Consider the following 21,775-nt stretch of genomic DNA (forward strand, 5'->3'; position numbering starts at 1 on the left):
TAACCACTCCGGGACCACCAGGGAATTCCCCTGGTAGCTCTTTTTTAAAAAAATAATTGTTTTTGTGTCGCTTATTTTAAATGGCTAATATTTGAATAATTTCCAGAGGAAATGTGAATACATTTATTAACATTATGCAGAACAGGAAAGTACTGAAAACACAGATCCAAGAAATGGTGAAATTGGAAGGAGTATGAAACTTGCTTATATAAAAAGAGGCTATATTCCCTGTCATTGCGTTCGGCGTACCAGATAGCTTGCTGTTGAAAACTACAGGAGTAGCGTTTCTGAAAACATTGATGAGTCTTCGCTTTGTGACTTTCGCACTGTGACTCTCACATGTCTGCATGCCTTTTCGTCTTTCAGAGGCTACAGTGCCGCTTGGTTTTGTTTCCTTGGGTAGCAGAGAGCCCATGAAGTGCTTATAATGGCGTTCTCGGCTTATTGTCGTCCTCCTGTTCCATGTGCATGCTTACTAAACAGAGAGCTTCCAAGACTGCTTGTATTTTGCAAAAATGCATCTTCACGTGTTTCTGCCAGGGCTATAGGTGATGACTGTGTTTCAGATCGTAGACTGATGACTCTGACTTTCATTTAGGAGTCTTTGTCTGAAGTGGAAGAAAAATACAAGAAAGCCATGGTTTCCAATGCACAGTTAGACAATGAGAAGAACAATTTGATATACCAAGTAGATACCCTCAAGGATGTTATTGAAGAGCAGGAGGAACAGATGGCGGAATTTTATAGAGAAAATGAAGAAAAATCAAAGGTAATTTGCTCATTTTACGTCATGCCTTTCTCTGGGGTCAGAAAATTAAAACCTGCTATTTAAAAAGTACTGTTTTCTTCTGTAAAATGGGGCCAGTAATACCTACATCATAGTTCTGTGGTGAGGGGTTAATGACTGTTACTGACTGTAAAGTGTTTATTTGGCACATAGTATGTGTTCAGTGAATGGTTGTTATTATCGATGAAGAGTAAAGGAGAATTAAAAACAATTTTTAAGTACTGGGTTTGATGGAAGAGGCCAAGGTCCCGGGGAGTGGTATTTCCCTCAAAACCGGTTGGTGCAAGGAAATCAACAGAACATAAGACTGCCATTCCTGGAATATTTTCCTTTTTTAATTTTTATAAGATTTAATTTATTTTCATAAGGGGAAACTTATCACCTCCTTTAGTTTCTGAAAATAGAATGCAGTTCAAATTTTATCTTTATTTTCTGTCTCTTAATTAGACAATTACAGTGAATTACTTCTTCCTGTTATAACTGGAACTCCACAAAGCTCCAAAGGCTTTCAGTGAGATGGCTCTTTTTTTTCTCTTTTCTTTTTTTCTTCTCTTTTCTCTCCTTTTCTTCTCTCATTTTTCAAGAGAACCTGTTTTCTAAATGACTGGGGAGAAGTCTTTAACCAGTTATTTGGAAACAGCAGTGTGGAGACGTGGATCAGAAATCAGCAGATGTTTTCTTTAGCGATTTGCAAGCTATATTGTAAAAATGTGCAGATGGAAAATAAAGGCCACTGCCCAAGGCCTGGTTTTGCCTTTTGACAGCCGCAGGAAACAAGTTGCGTTCCCTTAAAAGCGTATTGGATTTTTTTTAAAGCGCTGAAATCAGCCCAAGCAGAGGACAGATGGGTATTACTGTGAAGAAATGAGTTGCAGTACATTGTATTAAAAAAAGAAAAAAGAATTTAGGAAATGTGCTTTGGTGAATTGTTAGAAGCAATAACAGTCTGTATTTGTACATAATAAAGGGAGAAAAGGTGTCAATATAACCTCTAAGGGACCCACATTATTACTGTAGACTCTATAGGGATTTCTTGAAGACTGAAAATGCTCATTCCAGTCTGTTTTCGTCACTTTCACAAAGTGTTACGAAGGATTTGCAGCAGGGCTCGGGGAAGGTGACTGCAGCCATGAAATTAAAAGACACTTACTCCTTGGAAGAAAAGTTATGACCAAGCTAGAGAGCATATTCAAAAGCAGAGACAAAGGCCCGTCTAGTCAAGGCTATGGTTTTTCCAGTAGTCACGTATGGATGTGAGAGTTGGACTGTGAAGAAGGCTGAGCACCGAAGAATTGATGGTTTTGAACTGTGGTGTTGGAGAAGACTCATGAGAGTCCCTTGGACTGCAAGGAGATCCAGCCAGTCCATTCTGAAGATCAGCCCTGGGTTTTCTTTGGAAGAGTGAGTGAGTGAAGTCACTCAGTCGTGTCTGACTCTTTGCTACCCCACGGACTGTAGCCTACCAAGTTCCTCCATCCGTGGGATTCTCCAGGCAAGAATACTGGAGTGGGTTGCCATTTCCTTAAGGAATGATGCTAAAGCTGAAACTCCAGTACTTTGGCCACCTCATGCGAAGAGCTGACTCATTGGAAAAGACTCTGATGCTGGGAGGGATTGAGGGCAGGAGGAGAAGGGGACGACAGAGGATGAGATGGCTGGCTGGCATCACCGACTCGATGGACGTGAGTCTGAGTGAACTCCGAGAGTTGGTGATGGACAGGGAGGCCTGGCATGCTGCGATTCATGGGGTCACAAAGAGTCGGACACGACTGAGCGGCTGAACTGAACTGAACTAGGGGAAGGAAGGCTGAAGAGGCAGAGTGCAGGAGATTTTTAGGGCAGCAGTGGAAGGAAATGGCAGCCCACTCCAGTGTTCTTGCCTGGAGAATCCCAGGGCCGGGGGAGCCTGGGGGGCTGCCATCTATGGGGTCGCAGAGTCAGACACGACTGAAGGGACTTGGCAGCAGCAGCTACTCTGTATCATACACTGTACGTGTGTCACAGCTCACAGAATGCACAGCACTGAGAGTGAACGCTGATGTCAGCTGCAGGCTTTAAGTGACCATGACATGTCAGTGCAGGCTCGTTGATTGCAACAAATAGTCCCTCTGGTTTAGGATGTTGATAGTGGGGGAAGGCTGTTCTGGGAGTGGGGAGGGGGCTCAGGGGTATTTGGGAACTCTGTAGTTTCTGCTGGATTTTCCCTTAAACTCCTCGGAAAAAATAATGTCTGCAAACAAAAACATTAGGATAAGAAGACTTGCATCTAGGTAAGGTGGTAGAGGTTTCTGGGTATTTTCACCTTGATGACAGTGGCTCATTGACTAGGTGGTGATGTAGATGGGTTCCTCTTTGATTCTTCCTGTATCTCATCAGCCAGTTTGGGAGAGTCCAAGCCGTGGTACTTTTCTTAGTCCTTGGACTCTCTTTCTACCTTGCCACACATTGTCATGTCTGTTTCTGGCTCTTGCTTCTAACAATTTAGAAGAAAAGCTCATGCTATGTATTGAATGGCCAGTACTAAAATGAGTTCTTATCTTTCTATCTTCTCCAATGACCTTGAGCATTAAAAAAAATCCCTATGATAAGCTGTTTTAACCAACTTCATTTTCCCTCCTATAATTTTCTAGGATATAGAGATGTCTTAGTATACATAGAGGTTTGTTTTTTTCCAGTTTGTTTTTGTTTCTGAATCTTGTGCTTTTCGATTTTGAAAAGTCTGTGTGTTTTTTTTAATGCCCTGGAAATCTGCTTCAAATACGGTGATATAGAAGACTTTGTGGGCATGTCTGTCTCTGATGTACTTTCAGCCCAGCCTGTCTTCTCCTAAACAGATACTGCCTCACACAGGAGATGTTCCTGTTTCCTTTACACAACAATATTCATGCCACCTTTCAAAATGTCTTTCTGTGTTTTCTGCTGGGATTATGGTAACTGCGTCTTACATATTGTGTCTATACTTTAGGGACAGAATGCCTGGTTAGGAATGTCTGCATTATAGTAGGGAATTATTTTTCTTTTTTCTTTCCTTTCCTTTCCTTCTTTTTTTTTTTTTTCAGTTTATCTGAGATATAACAAAATGTTTTATTGCAGATTTTAAACAGACCCCCCCACCCCCTGCAAAAAAAAAGAGAGAAGAGTATCATGAACTTTCCTGAACCCATCACTGACCCCAAACAGGCCATCAGTGCATAGCCAGTTTTCCCAAGTCCACTTCCCCCACTCGGTTTGTTTGAAGCAAGTCCCATATTTTAATGTGAGTTTGTTTGTTTATTTATTTATTTATTTATTTATTTATTTATTTATTGGCCACACTGTATGGCTTGTGGGATCCTAGTTCCCTGACCAGGGATTGAACCCAGATCCTGGGCAGTATTAAGTGCCAAGTCCTAACCACTGGACCACCAGGATATTCCTGAATTTAATATGAATTTAAATTGTCCTCTCTTTTTAAAAATACAACGGCGAGACCATTTTACATCTGAAAAGTTGAGAAGTCCTTCATGCTGTATATCCTGTCATTGTTAAAATTTCAGTTGTTTCAAATGTGATAGATGATTTTTCTTTTTTATGCTTAGCGTCTTGATGAGTTCCACACCTTGGAGTTGGTTGTCATTTCTTACAAATCTCTATTTGTAGGCTTCCTTTCACCTCTTTTTCTCTCTTGCAGTTTATGGGTTGAAGAAACTGGACTGCTGGTCTTAACAGTTTCTGACAGTCTTGGGGATTTTGCTGTTTCATTAACACGGTTCTTGACTATGCTCATTTTTCTTCTGTGTTAGAAGAAAATAGTTAGATTTAGAGGTTTAATCACATGCGGGTTCAGTCTACTTCATAGGTTCTGTCCCTTCAGGAGGTCCAGGTGTAGGGCATCTCTGTGATACTGAACGGGGTGTCTTTATCCACTAGTTGATTAGGGGTGGCAAAATGACATTCTGTTTTTATCTTTACTGCTTTCTTTTATTTTTCCATCATTGTTTTAAAACAGCTTTATTGAGATATAATTCACATACCATATACTTCATCTATCTTAAGTATACAGTTCAATGGGTTATTTTGCGTCTTCACAGACAAATGCAACCACAACCAATTTTGGAGTGCTTCATCACGTGAGAAAGCAGCCCCGTACCCTTCAGCAATCCTCTCGCTCTCAGCCCCTCAGCCCTCAGTAACCACTGTTGGTTCTACTTTCTGTCCCTGTAGAGTTAGTTACCTTTTATATCAGTGGAGTCATATACTGTGTAATCTTTTAGAATTGGCCTCTTTCACTTTGGTTAATATTTTCAAGTTCATCTGTGTGGTACATGCATCTGTACTTCATTCAGATTTATAGCCTAATAATATTCCATTGTATAGATATAGACCATGATTATCCATGCATGTATTGATGGACATTTTTTTCACTCTTTATCTGTGATGAATTATGCTGCTATAAACATTTGTGTACAGGTTTTTTGTGGGAACATTCATCTTTCTTTTAAATATTATACCTGGGAGTAGAATTGCTGGGTCATCTGGCAGCTCTGCGTTTAAACATTTAAGGAGTAACCAGACCCTTTCCCAAGTTGCTGCGCCGTTTTCCATTCCCTCCAGCGGTGTGTGCAGATTCTGATTTCTCCACATCCTCACCAACACTTGTTCTTATCTGCGTTTCTTCCTAGCCATCCGAGGAGATGTGGTTTTGGAATGCATTTCCCTGATGACTAATGATTTTGAGTATATTTTGATATGTGTACTGTTTGTACATCTGTGGAGAAATGTCTGTTCAGATCCTTTGCCCATTTTTAAATTGGATTATCTTTGTGTTATTGCATTGTTAGAGTTTGTAGATTCTAGATCCAAGTTCCTTATCAGATGCGTGGTTGGCAGATATTTTCTCCCATTCCACGACTTGTCTTTTCACTTGACTCTGCTTTATTTATTAGTGTAAATTGCCCCTCATCCCTTATTACTCAGTGAAACAGTTTACAGAGGAAAGGCAAGATAAAAGCATGACTCTTTTCCTTTGTTTACAAGTTTTCAAAATAAGAAATTGTTTAGCATCCTCTCACAGTGACCAATTATTAATTATTTTTAGAAAACCATCATAAAGGCAGGAGTTTGATGGTTTCCATCCACTGTAGCTTTATTCTTACTGATTTTCAAGTTGTCCCACTTTTATCTAAAGTGAACATCTTCAGGTTGATTCCCAAGTAATTTCCACCTGAGTCTGATTGGCTGTGATAGCGTCTTTGCTGTGTAGTGTAAGCAAGTTTTCAGGGCTTGTCTGGTACATTTTCTGCTGCAGACCTGAATCAGCTATTAGCCCAAGGAGCCCTGGTTCTCTTTCGCTGGAGCAGTGTGGGTGCTCAGGGTGCGTGCCACAGTGTTGGTGACTGTCTCTAGACCTTTTCAGTGCTGTATGAGGGTGATGTGTATATGGGGTATTATTTTGTTTTTAAAGTCAAAATATGTGTATAGTGCTAATTTATATTCAGACTTAGGATTTTTACCTGACCTCTCTGTTTTGCATATGCGTATCTCCTTCTGAAACTACCCTTCCCAGTTCTCAGAGTCACTCGGGATGGGAGTGATTTTGTTATATTCTATTTTCATCGCTTTATTCCACAGTACCTAGAATAGCAATACCAGCATTACCACTAGCAGTATAATTACTGAAAATAGTTAAAAGCATGTTTGGTTTTTTGTGTTTGGTTGTTATTTTACTGCTAGGCTGTATATAGTACAACCATTGTTTTTAAAGTTACTTGAAATACTTTCTCTGTGCTTATACCACTAACTGGATACATATAGCTAGGTTCACTACATTTTCTTTTCAATATTTAGGAATTGCTTTTTCAAATTTTTTATTATGAAATTGTTTTTACTTTTAATTGTGGTAAAAAAAACATATAACAAAATTTACCATCTTAACTATTTTAAAGTGTGCATTTCATTAATGTTTATTCACATTGTTGTGTAACAGCTCTCGAAAACTTTTCATCTTGTCAAACTGAAACTCTGTACCCATTAAACGCCCCCTGCGCGGCCCCCCGCCCCTCCTCCTGCCCCCCCATTCTTCCTCCTGCCCCCCATTCTTCCTCCTGCCCCCCATTCTTCCTCCTGCCCCCCCATTCTTCCTCCTGCCCCCCCATTCTTCCTCCTGCCCCCCCATTCTTCCTCCTGCCCCCCCATTCTTCCTCCTGCCCCCCCATTCTTCCTCCTGCCCCCCCATTCTTCCTCCTGCCCCCATTCTTCCTCCTGCCCCCCATTCTTCCTCCTGCCCCCCATTCTTCCTCCTGCCCCCCATTCTTCCTCCTGCCCCCCCATTCTTCCTCCTGCCCCCCCATTCTTCCTCCTGCCCCCCCATTCTTCCTCCTGCCCCCCCATTCTTCCTCCTGCCCCCCATTCTTCCTCCTGCCCCCCATTCTTCCTCCTGCCCCCCCCATTCTTCCTCCTGCCCCTGGCAGCAGCCCTACTTTCTGTCCCTGTGAGTTGGACTCCCCCTGCTGCTGCTGCTGCTGCTGCTGAGTCCTTCAGTCATGTCCGACTCTGTGCGACCCCAGAGACGGCAGCCCAGTAGGCTCCCCCGTCCCTGGGATCCTCCAGGCAAGAGCACTGGAGTGGGCTGCCATTGCTTTCTCAGCTCCCCCAGGTACCTATATAAGTCGGATCATATTTGTCTTTTTGTTGCTGGCTTATTTTACTTAGCATACTGTCCTCAGGGTTCATTCATGTTCATAGCGTGTGGTGAGATTTTCTTCCTGAATAATATCCCACTGTATTTATGTACCACATTTTGTTTGTCCTTCATCTGTCAATGGACACTTAGGTTGCTTCCACAATGAAATTTTTTTATACAGTTTGTGAATTATTTACACAGATCTGAAGTCAAATCAGTAACAAAAAAGAATTGAAAGAAGTCAGTCTTTTGTCTCATTCTCTTCATCCCTCTTTTCTCCTTCCTTAAGGGAATTTTTTTAATTAAGTGGTTTATGTTCCCATTTTCTTTTTAACCCTAAGAAGACCTTTTTCCCCCATTCAAAATATAAAATATATTTGTGTTTCTCCTTTCTTAGAAAATGGTAGCATACTGTACTATTTTTCTGTATCTTGACTCTATCACCTGATGAGAGCTCTTCCTCTTTCTTTTTTATCACTTATACTACAGTTTGTACCACCAGTTTCCTATTAGTGGACATTTGAGTTGTTTGCAGTCTTTTGCTCTTCAAAATAGTCCTGCAAAACCAATGTACTGCATAGGTCTTTTTGTATTTTTGCTGGTATCTGTGCGAGTCACAAAAATCAGTTTGCTGGATCAGAAGGCCTGGTAACCCTGCTGGACATGAATCATTCTCCTTTTGTCAGGGTTGTACAATTTTGTATTCCTGCTTACTGTAAGAGTGGGCCTGTCCTTCTCCATGCTATTTTCCCCTGAGGATATTGTTAAGTTTGGGACTTTTACTGGTGTTTTGGTGAGAAACACAGTTTTATTTTGCATTTCTCTTAGTATGGGTATCTTTTCATACTCAGAGCAATGTACTTGTTTTTCTGTGAACTGTCCCTTTTTTTTTTTTTTAGCCTATTCTAATAATAGTGGGTTTTCCCCTCCTTATTTCTAGTTTCCAAGGCTCTTTATCTGAAAAGGGGGTATCCTTTTGTCTCTGATGTGGCTTAGTAGCCAGTCTTTTGCAGTCACGTGTCGCTTGCCTTTGCTGTTTCTAGTGCTTTTGCAAACGTTGTTTTGTTTTGTTTTTTTGGCGCCGCTGCAACTGCTTGTGGAATCTTAGTTCTCCAACCAGGGCTCAAACCACTGCCCTCTAGTGGAAGCACGAAGCCCTCACCACGGGATCTCCGGGGAATTTCCCAAAAGTTCTACATTTTTACCTAGTCCAGTTTTTCTGCCCCGTTCGCTGTCTCGTGCGTGGACTTGGGAGTCGTTTGTTGGCAGTGTTCCACCCACTGCCTGGTGGAGCGATGCGCTCGTCTCCCCTCTGCAGCTGCTTCCAGCTCCCTTTCTTCTGTCTGTCTGTCTCTCCCTCTTCTTTCTGCGCGTCTCTCGTGCTGTAGACTGTGAAGCTTGGTTCCAGTGTTGTTCTTCCATGTTTATATCCAGTTAGGCCAACACTGCTGATTTAAAAGCCTAGCTTTTCTCTTTGATTTGAACCACTTTTTGTTTTGTTGTTGTTTAATACGTAATTGGGCTTGCTTCTGGATTTTTCTAGTCTGTTCCATTGGTCTGTATTCATGAGCCATTACAACAGTTTTAATTATATAAAAGCCGTATAATAATGTTTCAATATCTAGTAAGGTTAGCTTTCTTTTTCTTTTTGTGTTTTTCCAGCTATTTTTTCTTATTTTCTCCCAAATAAACTTTATAATCAACTTATGTTGCTCTGTGGAGAGCACCTGTTGGTATTTTTATTTGGGCTGCGTAGGTTATTTCAGGGGGAACCTATATTTTTATGATGCACCGTTTTATTTAAGAATATGATATGCCTTCCCATTGGTTCAGTCCTACTTTGTCTTCCAGGAATGTTTTGTATTATTTTCCTCATATATATTTTGGGTATATCTTGTAAATTTACATGTATGTATTTTATTTTTTGATAGTATGTTTCTTGTATCTTCTCTCTTTTTGCATCTGTGGCACTTCTTGAATTTTCCATGTTAATTTTATAACCTGTTGTTTTACTAAGTCATTTCATTATTCAAAGTAATTTTGCCATTGATTAGTTTGGGTTTTCTAGCTATGTAATCATATGAGATGAAAATTGAGAATTTCCTGAGCCTTTCCATAGAATGTAGAAGTTTTCTAAGTTACAGTGCATGGCAGTGCAGGCGTGTGTCTGGGGTCGCACGCAGCCTCTCTGTTATTACACTGTAGCTGTTCCAGTCTGTCGTGTGCCACCGTCTCTGTTAACCATCTCATTTCTTTAATAACAGGAGTTGGAAAGGCAGAAACATATGTGTAGCGTGCTCCAGCACAAGATGGATGAGCTTAAAGAAGGCCTCCGGCAGAGAGACGAGCTAATTGAGGTGCGTGCGGGAGCTGTGGAAATGCCTTTTCTGAGGAGAAAATGCACTGAGTGGAATGAGGGCATGTGTGTTGGGAGAGAAGGGGGTTAACATGCCACCAACCCTGTCCTTGTCTCTTCACATTTGGCTGCACCCTAACATTTTACAGGTGTGAAACAGAGAGCAGGCTTAAAAATTAATACTGGGAGCCCTCTAAGTATTTTCTTCTTAATAGCAGGAGCTTTTGTTACTGTCTTTTATTCCTAAGCACGTTCTCCCCTAAAGATATCTTAGGAAGTGGGCAAAAGGAGACACTGCAGGATACCATGGTCCTTGGGAATGTAGTGAGTGCTATATTTGGGGACATGATTCTTGGGGAAGAAGAAGCTTGATCTTCACTCAGGTAGGTGCACTTCTGAAATGGCTAAATGAAAAGAAGTTGTCTGGATGCCTGGTGGGAGCCAGAAGGCGAAGCTTGGCTGAGGCTGCGGCTCAGGTTCCCCCCAGCAAGGAGCTCTAGGACCACGGCAGGGTCCTAGGAGGGGAGCCCTGTGGGCCTTCAGGAAACCTTTGACAGCAGTTTTCATCCTTTGGGGCCTGCTACCTGGCATGCATCTCTGTTTTTCTTTAAATGTGGTTTTCCTCCGAGGTTGCCATTTTTTTTATAAATACGGGGTTAGGTTTGCTGGGACTGACTCCCGCTTGCTTCCTCGGCGTGCTTTCCCAGCACGTCTGGTGTTAATGAGCAGCGGTGCCGTGGCGATGTCAGGGAGGCCCGCCCCAGCGACCCTGAGATGCCTCTCATGTGTCACACTCAGCTCATCCATGTCCCTAGTGGCTCAGAACTCCCCTCCCCCCTACTTTTTCCCTCTCCTTTTTCTCTTCCCCCACTGATCTGACTCACTTAATCTCTCCCCATGCGAATGACTTTAAAAATGATTTAATCGAGGAAAAGAAGTGATTCTATTTGTGGATATGTTACTTTTTTTGTCATTCTTGAGAATAACTGAACTTGGCTTGCTGAAAGCGGGTAGAATTTGTGAATTCTAAATGCAAACACAGATAACCCTTTGAAAATATCAGGTTACGTATGGAGTTAGTCGTCTTAGTTTTTCCATATATGGCAAGAAGTATATTATCCAAACTCTGTCCTGCTGGCATTTAAAAATAATGTGTGACTTCTTCTCCTTTTTTGTCTTCTTGTTTTTGTGTGTCAGTATGCCAGCCACTTACTTCTTTTTCTAGTTAAAATATATATTTTTCCCCATTACAGTTTCAAAAGAATGATAAAACTGCTTTGGGCGCTGCTTCTCAAATTCAGTAACTTACATTAGAACTGATTAAGTGTTCTAATTTTGAATGTGATGATTGCATTTAAGAGGAATTTTAATGCTTGACTTTTACAGCTTGTCAGTATGGTCTCTAACTTAAAAGCCTAAGGTGCTGGGTATACAAACTTTAGTTTTAGGTATTTTCTTGTTTAGAATTAACATCCTTCAAACATTAATATTGGAGAAGGAGATGGCAGCCTCCTCCAGTATTCTTTCCTGAGAAATCTCATGGACAGAGGAGCCTGGAGGGCTACAGTCCGTAGAGTCGCAAGAGTCAGACTCGATTTAGTGACTAAACCACCACCAGATGTTAATACATACATTTACTTATAACTGAAGAATCTTGACTATCCAAAATAACGCTTTTTGGTCTTTAGAATTGAGAACCACACGGTAAAGTACATGAGAGATGTGTAAGTAGGGAAAGTAGGAGATGATAATTTACCAGTAATGCAGAAAAGAAAACCTGCTAAGTATAAGAGGGTATAAACTGTGCATCACTGCCTACTCAAAAGGTAAGAATGGCTGAATGCTGAAATTCAAGTGTTTCTAAAAACTGCTATTGTTCATTTGTAGCTTACGATGTTCCTGCTATCATAGATGCTGCTAAAGGAAATTCAGAATGATTGAGCCGTGTCCCGCTCATGGTTTTTTCAGTTCTGCCTAAAACAATAGAGTTCAGAAACTCCTGCTTGTTGTCAGTGATAGGGGTCACGTGCTCATGAGCAGGTCTTGGCTTCCCCTCTCTAGAAGTGCGAGTGTGCCATGTTTGAGGAAGGGCAGTCATGAGCAGAAGAGCACACGTGTGGAGCTAGCTGGGCGTGTGCAGAAGCCCACTGGCTGGCTGCCGTGGCTGTGGCTGGGACAGCTGTCCCCGGTCCCCTCGCTGGCTGTCCCAGCACCAGGCCAGTGGGAGTCACGGCGCCTAGACGCTGCGTGCCATCCTTCCTTCCCGCAAGCAGCTCCTGCTTTCCCTGTTCATCACAGACTTTCTCCTTTTGTTCAGTCTCCTTATCAGCTCTATTTCTCGTCTGCTTTCCTCCCTCTCACCGCATCCTCTTTTCCTTCCTGCTCTTTTATTTTTCCTCTTCCCCTCTTCCTCTGCAGGAGAAGCAGCGTATGCAGCAGAACATAGACACCGTGACAAAAGAGGTGTTCGAACTCCAGGAGACGCTGCTTTGGAAAGATAAGAGCATTAGGGTATGAGGTGGAACTGGGCTTTGGCCCGAAGCTCACAGACAGGGAATAGACCAACGTAAATGTGATCTAGAGATTCCTAAAATTCTGTCCTTTGATTATCTTTGAGCATTTATACAGAGTGAAATATAAATTAGCAGAAGGCAGAAAGTTCCCTGGGAAAACCCGATCCTATGCCTGGAAAGAACTCCTCTCTCCAGCTGACTCTGCGCTTGTTAAAGGTACAAGCAGGAGCTTTCTAAGGAAGTTGTTCTTTATTTTCCCAAGATTTTTATGCAGAAACAGCTACAGGCATTTAATTCAAACTCTGTGGGTAATTTGATACTCTTACATTGTAACAGTCTGGAGAAGCAGCAGAGGATAGGGGGTGGTAGGGGAGAAGTTATTAACATCCCATAAATCTTTGGTGAATAAAATAGGAAGAGATTAGAATCATTTTAATTACGGAAGTGGATAGGAATGTAAGATTTTGCTGGCTCTGCCAAACTGTGACGTCACCTCTAATTATATCCTGATAACTCCCCAGGGCAGGGGCCCGGATAAGGAAGAAGTCCTCGGTGCCTTTTTGCTAAGCCCTTCAGGTAGATCCCAAGTACTCCGGAGACTGAAAACATTCCTGCCAGTTCATCCCAGTAGCCTTTTGACTGGCAACCTCCTCGTGGCATAGGAGCTCTGTTCCTGAGACTCACCTTGTCAGGGGAGATGGGGGAAAAGAGAGGAGGAGGCCTTCGGCCTGAGGACCTAAGGAGGTCGTGTTCTGCTTGAAATTAGCTGGTGGTGGTGGGGCTCAGCCCTTGAGTCGTGTCCGACTCGTTGAGACCCAGTGGACTGTAGCCTGCCAGGCTCCTCTGTCTGTGGGATTCTCCAGGCGAGAATGCTGGAGTGGGCTGCCGTGCTTTCCACCAGGGGATCTTCCCGACCCAGGGACTGAACCCATGTCTCCTCCGTCTCCTGCCTTGGCAGGCAGGTTTGTTACCACTAGCAGCACCGGGGTAGCCCAAACTTCTAAAAAACGTTTGAAATCATTGTAGACCCACATGCAGTTGTAAGAAATAATGCAGAGATCTTGCATGCCCTTTATCCAGTCTTCCCAAAATGCGACATCTTGTAAAGCTATAGTACAGTCGGGGCATTGATCTTGATCCAGTCTAGGTGGAGCGCATTTTCATCACTGTAAGAGGTCCCTCCTATCGCTCTCTTATGGTCGTATCTGCTGCCTCAGCATCACCATGCCAGGTGCTGGCAGCTGCTCTTCTCCATTTCTATAATTTGTCATCTTAAGAATATTTTATAAGACAATGGCACCCCACTGCAGTACTCTTGCCTGGAAAGTCCCATGGACGGAGGAGCTTGGTGGGCTGCAGTCCATGGGGTCACGAAGAGTCAGGAACGACTGAGCGACTTCACTTTCCCTTTTCACTTGCATGCATTGGAGAAGGAAATGGCAGCCCACTCCAGTGTTCTTGCCTGGGGGATCCCAGGGACAGGGGAGCCTGGTGGGCTGCCGTCTATGGGGTCGCACAGAGTCGGACACGACTGAAGTGACTTAGCAGCAGCAGCAGCAGCAGCACCGTATGTAACCCTTTGGAATTACATTTTTTTTCACTGAGAATAATTCCCCTTAAGATTCATCCAAAGTGCTTTATGCATCAAAAGTTTGTCCCTCTTTTGTTTTAAAAAATTGTTTTGTTGTTGTTCTGGTAACATACAAAAAATAACATAAAATTGACCATTTAAATCATTTCTAAGTGAAGAGTCAGGTGGTATTAAGTCCATTCACATTGGAGGCTCCACAGAACCTCTTTGCATCTTGCAGAACTGAAACTGAACTTTATTAAACAGCTCCTCCCCAGGGCGTCCTCCTCCGTCCCCTGGAAGCCCCCATTCTACTTCCGTTTCTGTGCATTTGACTACTCTGGGCACCTTATATGTGGAATCATACAGTGTTTGTCTCTTTGTGACTGGCTTACTTCAGTTAAGCGCATGTCCTCAGGGCTCGGGCATGGCGCAGCCTGTCTCAGAAGCCCTCCCTCTTAAGGCTGAATGCCATTCCGGTGCGCGTTTGCGCCACGTTTTGTGTGCTCAGTCGTTTGCTGATGGACACTTGGCTGCTCCCATCTTTTTGCTGCTGTGAGTGACGCTGCTGTGAACGTGAGTTTGCAAATCTCTCTGGTGATTTCTTTTGGGTACATACCCAGGAGGGGAATTGCTACCTTATGTGGTAATTTAATTTTTTGAGGAACAACCATACTGTGTTCCGTAGCAGCTGCACCATTTTACCTTTCCAGCAGCACTGTACAAGGGTTCCAGTTCTCTCCATCACTGCCAACACTCTTTTTTTTGTAGTAGCCATCATAATGTGTGTGAGGTGGTCCTCCCTTGACTTTTAAAAGATGCGTTTTAAATATGACCTGTGACTACCTGATATCTTACATCTCTAGCTTCACTATCAAGATTTAAATTTAGTAGCTCCATGAAGGAGCATGGCCCTTGTTCTCATGTAGTTTTCTTTAGTTTCAGTTCAGTTTGCTTTAATTCTTTCATTGACCCTCGTGGTTGCTCGTCTAGCACCAGAGGCGTTCTGAGCACCCAGGGGTCATGTGTCAGATTGGTATGTGTGAAGGGCTTGTATGTCCCTACAGCCTCGCACAAGGCTCACTCCCATTCTCACTAAAGATATTTGTGCCTGTATGTAATTATAACCTGTCGTCCAAAAGTTCAGCCTTTCGGCCTTCTTGACCCTAGAATTTGAGGTTAGGTCAGGGGTAAAAAATTATTTAAAGCTCCGCAAGCATGTACTTTTTACCCTAAAAAAATCTACTGTAGGAACACTTACGGAAGACAAGCGCAAGAGTAGTGATTATATGGTCAGGTAATACAGAGGATTTCAGATCCAGTGTGAATACATTTGGTCCAGTTATAAGGTATTTCAGTGGCCTTCAAGCTCTGTGGTAAGATGGGAGGATTTGCAGGATGTATCTTATTTTCCCACCTATAATTATGGGAAGGTGAAATTTGAAAGTCCAAAAGTAAAGATACAGTCTGCTGTAAGATTGGGAAAAGGAACCAACGGCATGTACTAGCATTTGCTAGAACTCAAGTTTCAAGTTGGTCTGTTCCTGAGGGGTTTGCTCCAGTGTTGTTAATCGAGCATGTTGTGAGTGGCCGCCGTCGCAGGTGTGTGTGGCAATGCATGGCACGATGGTGCACGTGGGCTCCTGTAACCCGAAACAGCCAGCCCAGAGAGGACAGGCTGCCACAGATGGGCTGGTGGTGTTGGGCTTTGCTGTCCTAATGTTACACTTGCTAGTAATGTAACAGAGTGATAATACTGGCTTGAAGTGTTAGACTAAACGCCTTGTGGTGTTAGGAATGCACTGTATTAACTTAGAGGCAGACTCTCGACACACAGTATGAATGTCAGTTGTTGAAAGAGGAAGCTGGACGTTCACATTGCAGTTTGGCCAAAGAAGGAATAGGACTTGTCTTGTGAACTACTTTCCAGTAGCATCCAGGGTGACAGTAAGGGAAGATAATTGTGACTTTCACGGGGTGATGGGACATATAGAGTGTGCAAGGGCTTTGAACAAAAACAGTGGATTCATTTTATGGCTTTGCCACTTACTGTGACTTTGGGTTAAAAACGTAGCCTGTCGGAGCCTCAATTTTCTGATCTGTGAAATGGGGATAAGAAAAGTACAGGGTATGTAAGGGAAAAATTAAATATAAAAATATATGAGAAACATCAATTTTAACACCTGGAGCTACACAAATGGCAGTTGCCATCATCCCTTATTTACTTACTGGTTGGAAAATAGGATTATAATGATTTAGAAAGTTGTCCAGTTTTTCAGCAATGAGTAACTAAGCAGTTGGCCCACTTCTAGACTCTGTAAACCAAGAGGAGAGTTACCTGTTGTAGTTCAGCTTCTTGCATGAATGGGAACTCTGGTTGAAAACATTAAACGCGGGAACAAATGTGCAGACAAAGGCTTTTTCAGATAGCCCAGCTGCTAGATGTCTGCACACACACCTGGGTGGCTTTTGAAGTCTGGACTATTTTATGACACAAAGTAACAGACATGCTCCTGCTTCTGCTCTGCTGTCCTCAGCTCTGACAGCTGTGAGCTTTAGGCAACAACAGGGAAAATATACTCCGCACTGCTGGGTGCTGGTGCTGAGTACTCCTTTCAGCCTGGGCCAGTGGGTGGTGCTGGCATCATCCTTTTTTCTGGTGAGGAAACTGAGGCATGGGTCAGTTAGTAGGTGCCAGGACTCGACGGCCTGTTTGCACCCCATATTCTGCTGCCTGCCATAAGTGGGCTGGGTTTATTTCATCAGTTTTTCACATTTTGAACGTATGTCAGAAAAGCAAATAACCATTAGTTGCATTTAATTAACAAAAACATATCCTTGAGAATTGGGGGGGGGGGGGTAGCTATTTTTAACTGAGTGGTATATGAGGAGTATTTTACCATGTGATGTAGAGAACAATTACTGCAGCCGGTATTTAATTAAAATACATTATACTGGTTATTCCAGAACCCGTTTTTATTTCTTAAAAAATCAAGTATATTCTTGAATATACTAGTTCAGTTTAACATGGAATGTGGGTTTTTGGACTACCAAATAAAAGCATACTTAAGAGGTTTGTCAGGAAATCTTTATTTTAGTGTTATTTCTTCTTCACCTTCCTTCTCTGTTTATTTTCACTGACTAAAAAGGGTTTGTTTTTCTTGCCTGATGTGCTAAGCATGCTTTGCCAGATTTACACATGATTAACCACTTTCTACAAAACTTTCTTCTGAAGCTAGATGCATAGGACTCTGTGTCCCCTCCACATCTAACTGCTTGTGTCCAAAGCTCTTAAGGCCTCCTTGTCCCTGACGCTTTATCTCTTTGAAGTTGAATCAGGTCCTGCTCTGCTCCCTTTCATTTGCTCTCTCTCTCTGTGCCCTTTCTCCTGCTGCCCCGTCCAAACCAGGCCCTTGAGAAACTGAAAGAGCACGCAGGCTGCCTCAGGAGCGAGCGGGACGCGCTCCGGGAGGAGCTGGCCAGGCTGAAGGCGGCGGAGGAGGCGGGAGAGGTACGTGGGCTCCTCGCCGCTCTGCTCCTCCTGCCGCCCTGCCCCCTCTGCCTCCTGAACGCAGAGCGCAGTTGGCTCTCCCGCCCGGAGCCGGGAGGTGCGAGTCCGTCCGCGGAGCTGGACTCCGTGTGGCTGGTGCTGACCAGGGGTCCCCGCAGCAGGCGTGTGTCATCACAGGGCCACCGTGCTGCCGCCTCCTGCCTCCCTGGGGGCTCCGCTGAGACACTGGGTCTCTTCTTCCCCGCAGAAACACGGCTTAGTCATCATCCCTGACGGCACTCCCAACGGCGACATCCACCAGGAGCCCGCAGTCGGCGCCATCACCGTGGTGTCTCAGGAAGCCGCCCAGGTCTTGGAGTCGGCGGGGGAAGGGCCGCTCGGTAAGACGCTGCCGCTGTGTTGACTGGGGTTCGTGTTGTCCCCCTGAACATCAACCTGGTCACATCCTGTCTTGGAAAACAAAAGCCAGGGCGGTCTGAGCCTTCTCGACATCCTTGAGAGGAAGACACCTGGGCATGCTGTCTTCAGACATCCTTGACCTTGGGAAAGCAGCACCTGGGCCCTTGCCAGGCAGTGAGGGTTAGGGGGTAAGGCCCCTGGTCGGAAGCGTGTGGGTGTGTGTATGTGGCTTTGCCATTTAAACACTACTTTCTGGGAAGAGAGAATCCAGCACACCTGTCCTGGGGAGCCAGAGGGCTGGTCAGTGGCTTCCTGAGCGTGTTCGAAGTTTCTTCTTCCGGGAGCATCTGGTTTTCTGTCCTGTGACTCACGCCAGGATTCTGTAGCTCTTTGCCATCGCACTTCTTAAGGCAACAAACAGACGACCAAAAGTTATCAGAGGACTGTTATTCCAGAGCAGGGCTTCTGAGCCTCTTACCAGCTTTTTGACTAGGAACTATTAATAGGTCTTTGGTTACTTGAATGTTATTGACAGAGGCGTTTCAATAGTCACTTACATAACAAATTGCCAGCCATCAGCGTTCGTTTCCAGCCAGTAATGTGTTAAGGGCTAAGCCACTTAAACTCGATGCTTTGAGAACCTAATGACACTACCCTCAGGAAGATGCCCATCTGCTGTGTCCACTCAGAATCCAGGCCTAGAGGATGGCACAGGTGGATAGTGTAGCATCAGCCACTTTTATATTAAAAGTGAGCTTTCTTCCTTTTTAGTTTTCATATATATGTCAGTTTCCTAGAGGAATGTGTATATGACAGCGGCAGGCCCGCTCTCAAGGAGGGAACTCTGGAAGCAGAACCATCGGCCCTCTGACAGTGGAGCATGCGCAGAGCGTGGGCGAGCGCGGCCACGGGCAGCTGCAGGGTTTCCCCTGCCTCGTGGGGGCGGCTAGAGCATTTGGCGGTGACTGTGGTTGACTGTGGGGAGCCCGTCCTCTGTCGGCATCCCATCGGCCCAGGGGCCTGTTCTCCTGCGTGTTGGGAGGGAGCATCCATCCCGAGGCCAGGAGCGGCCTGGTGGTCCTGCTGCGGAGCCTCTGCCGAGTCTTGCCAGCCCACGTCTTAGAGCGCGCCCCGCACCGCTCCCCCCCCCCCCCCACACACACACACACAGGCTTTGTGGGCCTTGCCTGCTCCTGGCGTTGTGTTCTTGTGCGTTCTTTGCTCCTGCACCCCCCTCAGGCTCATTCTCAGCCCTGTTCTTTCTCCCAGTTTGTTTTCTCGTTCTAAGGACTTAAAAGCCTGTGGGGGTACCCTTGGCTTTAAAGGGATTGTCTCCTGGTAAAACTTGCAAATTTTTGCAACAAGGAAATGATCTTTGTACTTGCGTCTGTCTTCACATGGAAAATCACTGCTCTTGGGAGCAAATGTTGTACTCAGTGCCTGATAAACATCGACTGTGTGGAAATATGTCTTGAATCATCTAGTACTTTTCCTTTCATCATTAAAGCCTTCATGTCTTTTGATACTCAAAGTGGTAAATTGTTTATCAGATGTTTGCTATTTGTGAATTTGAAGAATTATTTTAAATTGTTTATATACTACATCATTACAAACTTTTCATTTGTTTTAGATGTAAGGCTACGAAAACTCGCTGGGGAAAAGGAAGAGCTGCTATCCCAGGTAAAGGCATTCTTCTCATGGGAGGGTAATCTTAACTATAACTCACTAAACCATGTGGCAAAGTGTGAGCAAATTAAAATGTGCACTAGAAAGACGTGCTTATTTCAGACATCACTACTCAAGTAAGAGCTGAAGGATAAAAAGTCATATTTACCGCTGTTGTCTCCTAGTCTTTCTAGGACACAGCTTAGGGAGTCAGCTCTATAAGCCTGTTAAGACAGAAGGCCCCAGCCCCGATCTCGTGTTTGGCCCCGTTAGCTGACTGCAGTGGTGCGCACTGCTTCTGTGTGACGTGCTTACGTTGCTTCTCGGCCGTTCTGCTTAAGGCAGTCCTGGTGACACCCCTCTGTGGAGCGTGGGGACTTCACTTCCTTCATCCCCTCTCCCTGCCTGACATCTGTATTCCTGTCCCCACTCCCTCCCCACAAAGGGACAGTGACTCCAGTCGCTCCGTGTCATCAGAAGCCTGTAGACACTGCACACAGCGGGACCCCAGGGCGTGCTCTGGGGCTCCTTTCACCGCCTTCACGTCTCCGTGGCCCCCTTAGGTCAGGACATGGCTTGCCTTGTCGCGTGCCTGGTTTCCGATGTCCGGCTTTCTCAGAGCTGCAGACTCTCCAGCAGTAGTTTCAGTCCACACTCATTTTCTGGTTCCTGGCGCATCTGGCGCAGCCCTTCGGAACATGCTGGCTCACTCCCTGGGGACAGAGACCTTACCACCCTGCTCATCATCTGAAGTTCCCTTTGCCTGTACAGCTCCAGGCTGGACCCCATTCCGCGGTGTCTTAGGCCTCCCTCCCTCCACCTCCATTCTCTTGCTCGGGTACATCCCCCAGAAGCTTCTGGAGAACAGTTTGGGGGCAATAAATTTTTCTTAACAGGAATGAAAATGTCACCTTACCCCTTTATTTGATTAACAGTTTGGTGTGCGTATGGACTTCTTTGTTGTAATTATTTGCATTTATCTTGTTTTTCAAAGAAATTGCTTCATTGTCTTCTGCCTTCCTGCGTTTGGCTATTGAGAATTTCAAGGACATTTTGATTTTTGATTTTTTATCTGTGACCTGTTTTTCCCCTCTGGAAGCTTGGCCCATACTCTCCTTTCTCCCTAGTATTATGAAAGTTCAGTGATGCGGTTTGGTGTTTTGTGTGAAAGCATTTAGTTTCTCCAGGCACATTTAGCAGCTTAGGTGTAGGCATGGAGTGGGCAGAGTGTTAGATTTCACCAGGTGAGGAGACTCCGGCAGACATATGCCAGAGTGATGATGGGCCTTGAGATTAAGCTGGGTAAGGAGCTTTATAGGAAATCCAAGAAGACATCAAAGGTTGCAAAGAGTCGGACACGACTGAGCGACTTCACTTTCACTTTTCACTTTCATGCATTGGAGAAGGAAATGGCAACCCACTCCAGTGTTCTTGCCTGAAGAATCCCAGGGACGGGAGCCTGGTGGGCTGCCGTCTATGGGGTCACACAGAGTTGGACACAACTGACGTGACTTAGCAGCAGCAGCCCGTGGGGTGGAAGGATTTTTGGAGTTGGGTGCAGAGAGAATGAACTGGAAAGATCAAGAGGAGTGGTTAGAAGATGCATGGGACTGCACTGAGTAGGGCTGGCTGGTGTCTAGTGAAGAGATCTAGTACATGACAGAGCAAGTGGCTGCAGGTGGGATGGGGTAGATGGCAAGATCCTTGTTCCAGAAACGGAGGGATTGATTTTAAGAGATCCTCTGCCCAGATGGATTTTGAATTTGCCAACAATTCAGGCAGGAATAACCTTGCGGGTATGAGAGTTAGGAGCTACAGTGGTGACGAGAGTGCGGGGTGATGGTGGTGATGAGCATTTGTAAAGCAGAGATGTGATTGGGAGCTGCATTAGGAGTTCAGGGGAGCCAGAGGGAGACGAGTACGCGACGGCAAGGAGAGCAGGGGACCCTGATCCGTCCTCGGGCTCAGCAGGGGCGCGGGGCTGCCCAGGAAGCTGCCCCTCAGGGGGAGCAGGCTGGGGTGATGGGCACTTGCAGAGGGGACAGAGGGGCTGCTGCTGACAGAAGGCAACCAGAGGGGGCAGCGCAAGGGTGGGGCTTTGGGGAAGGTTAGGAAGTGAGGACAGAGTCGGACTCGTCCAGGGTCCTTTGGGGACGCGAACAGGGAAGGGAGAGTGGCCTTTCTGAGATGGACACGAGGCGGAACGGCAGGGAAGATGAGTTAGTCCTGGCTGCCCCGAGGCGGGTAGTGATGTCGTGGCTGAAAGGGCAGAGCTGTCGGAAAGGATGGGTTCAGTCTTAGTGCCTAGCTCAC

The 21,775-nt window shown here is 44.9% G+C and overlaps 1 protein-coding gene across 43 annotated transcripts in view; it reads left to right on the forward strand.

The window, feature by feature from the left end:
* The window catches only part of LRRFIP2 (LRR binding FLII interacting protein 2), a 111,005-nt gene that overhangs the window by 83,039 nt on the left and 6,191 nt on the right, over window positions 1-21,775 (forward strand). For 22 of the 43 annotated variants that reach the window (XM_069561244.1, XM_069561277.1, XM_069561242.1 and 19 more), the window contains 6 exons: window positions 599-769; window positions 9,713-9,805; window positions 12,223-12,315; window positions 17,297-17,398; window positions 17,646-17,778; window positions 19,428-19,477. In XM_069561244.1, the coding sequence (XP_069417345.1) occupies window positions 599-769; window positions 9,713-9,805; window positions 12,223-12,315; window positions 17,297-17,398; window positions 17,646-17,778; window positions 19,428-19,477 (642 nt within the window). The remainder of the gene's footprint in view (window positions 1-598; window positions 770-9,712; window positions 9,806-12,222; window positions 12,316-17,296; window positions 17,399-17,645; window positions 17,779-19,427; window positions 19,478-21,775) is intronic. The other 21 variants (XM_069561286.1, XM_069561249.1, XM_069561255.1 and 18 more) reach the window with 2 other exon arrangements.

Source organism: Ovis canadensis, chromosome 19 (assembly GCF_042477335.2).
Source record: "Ovis canadensis isolate MfBH-ARS-UI-01 breed Bighorn chromosome 19, ARS-UI_OviCan_v2, whole genome shotgun sequence".
Taxonomy (NCBI): Eukaryota; Metazoa; Chordata; class Mammalia; order Artiodactyla; family Bovidae; genus Ovis; species Ovis canadensis.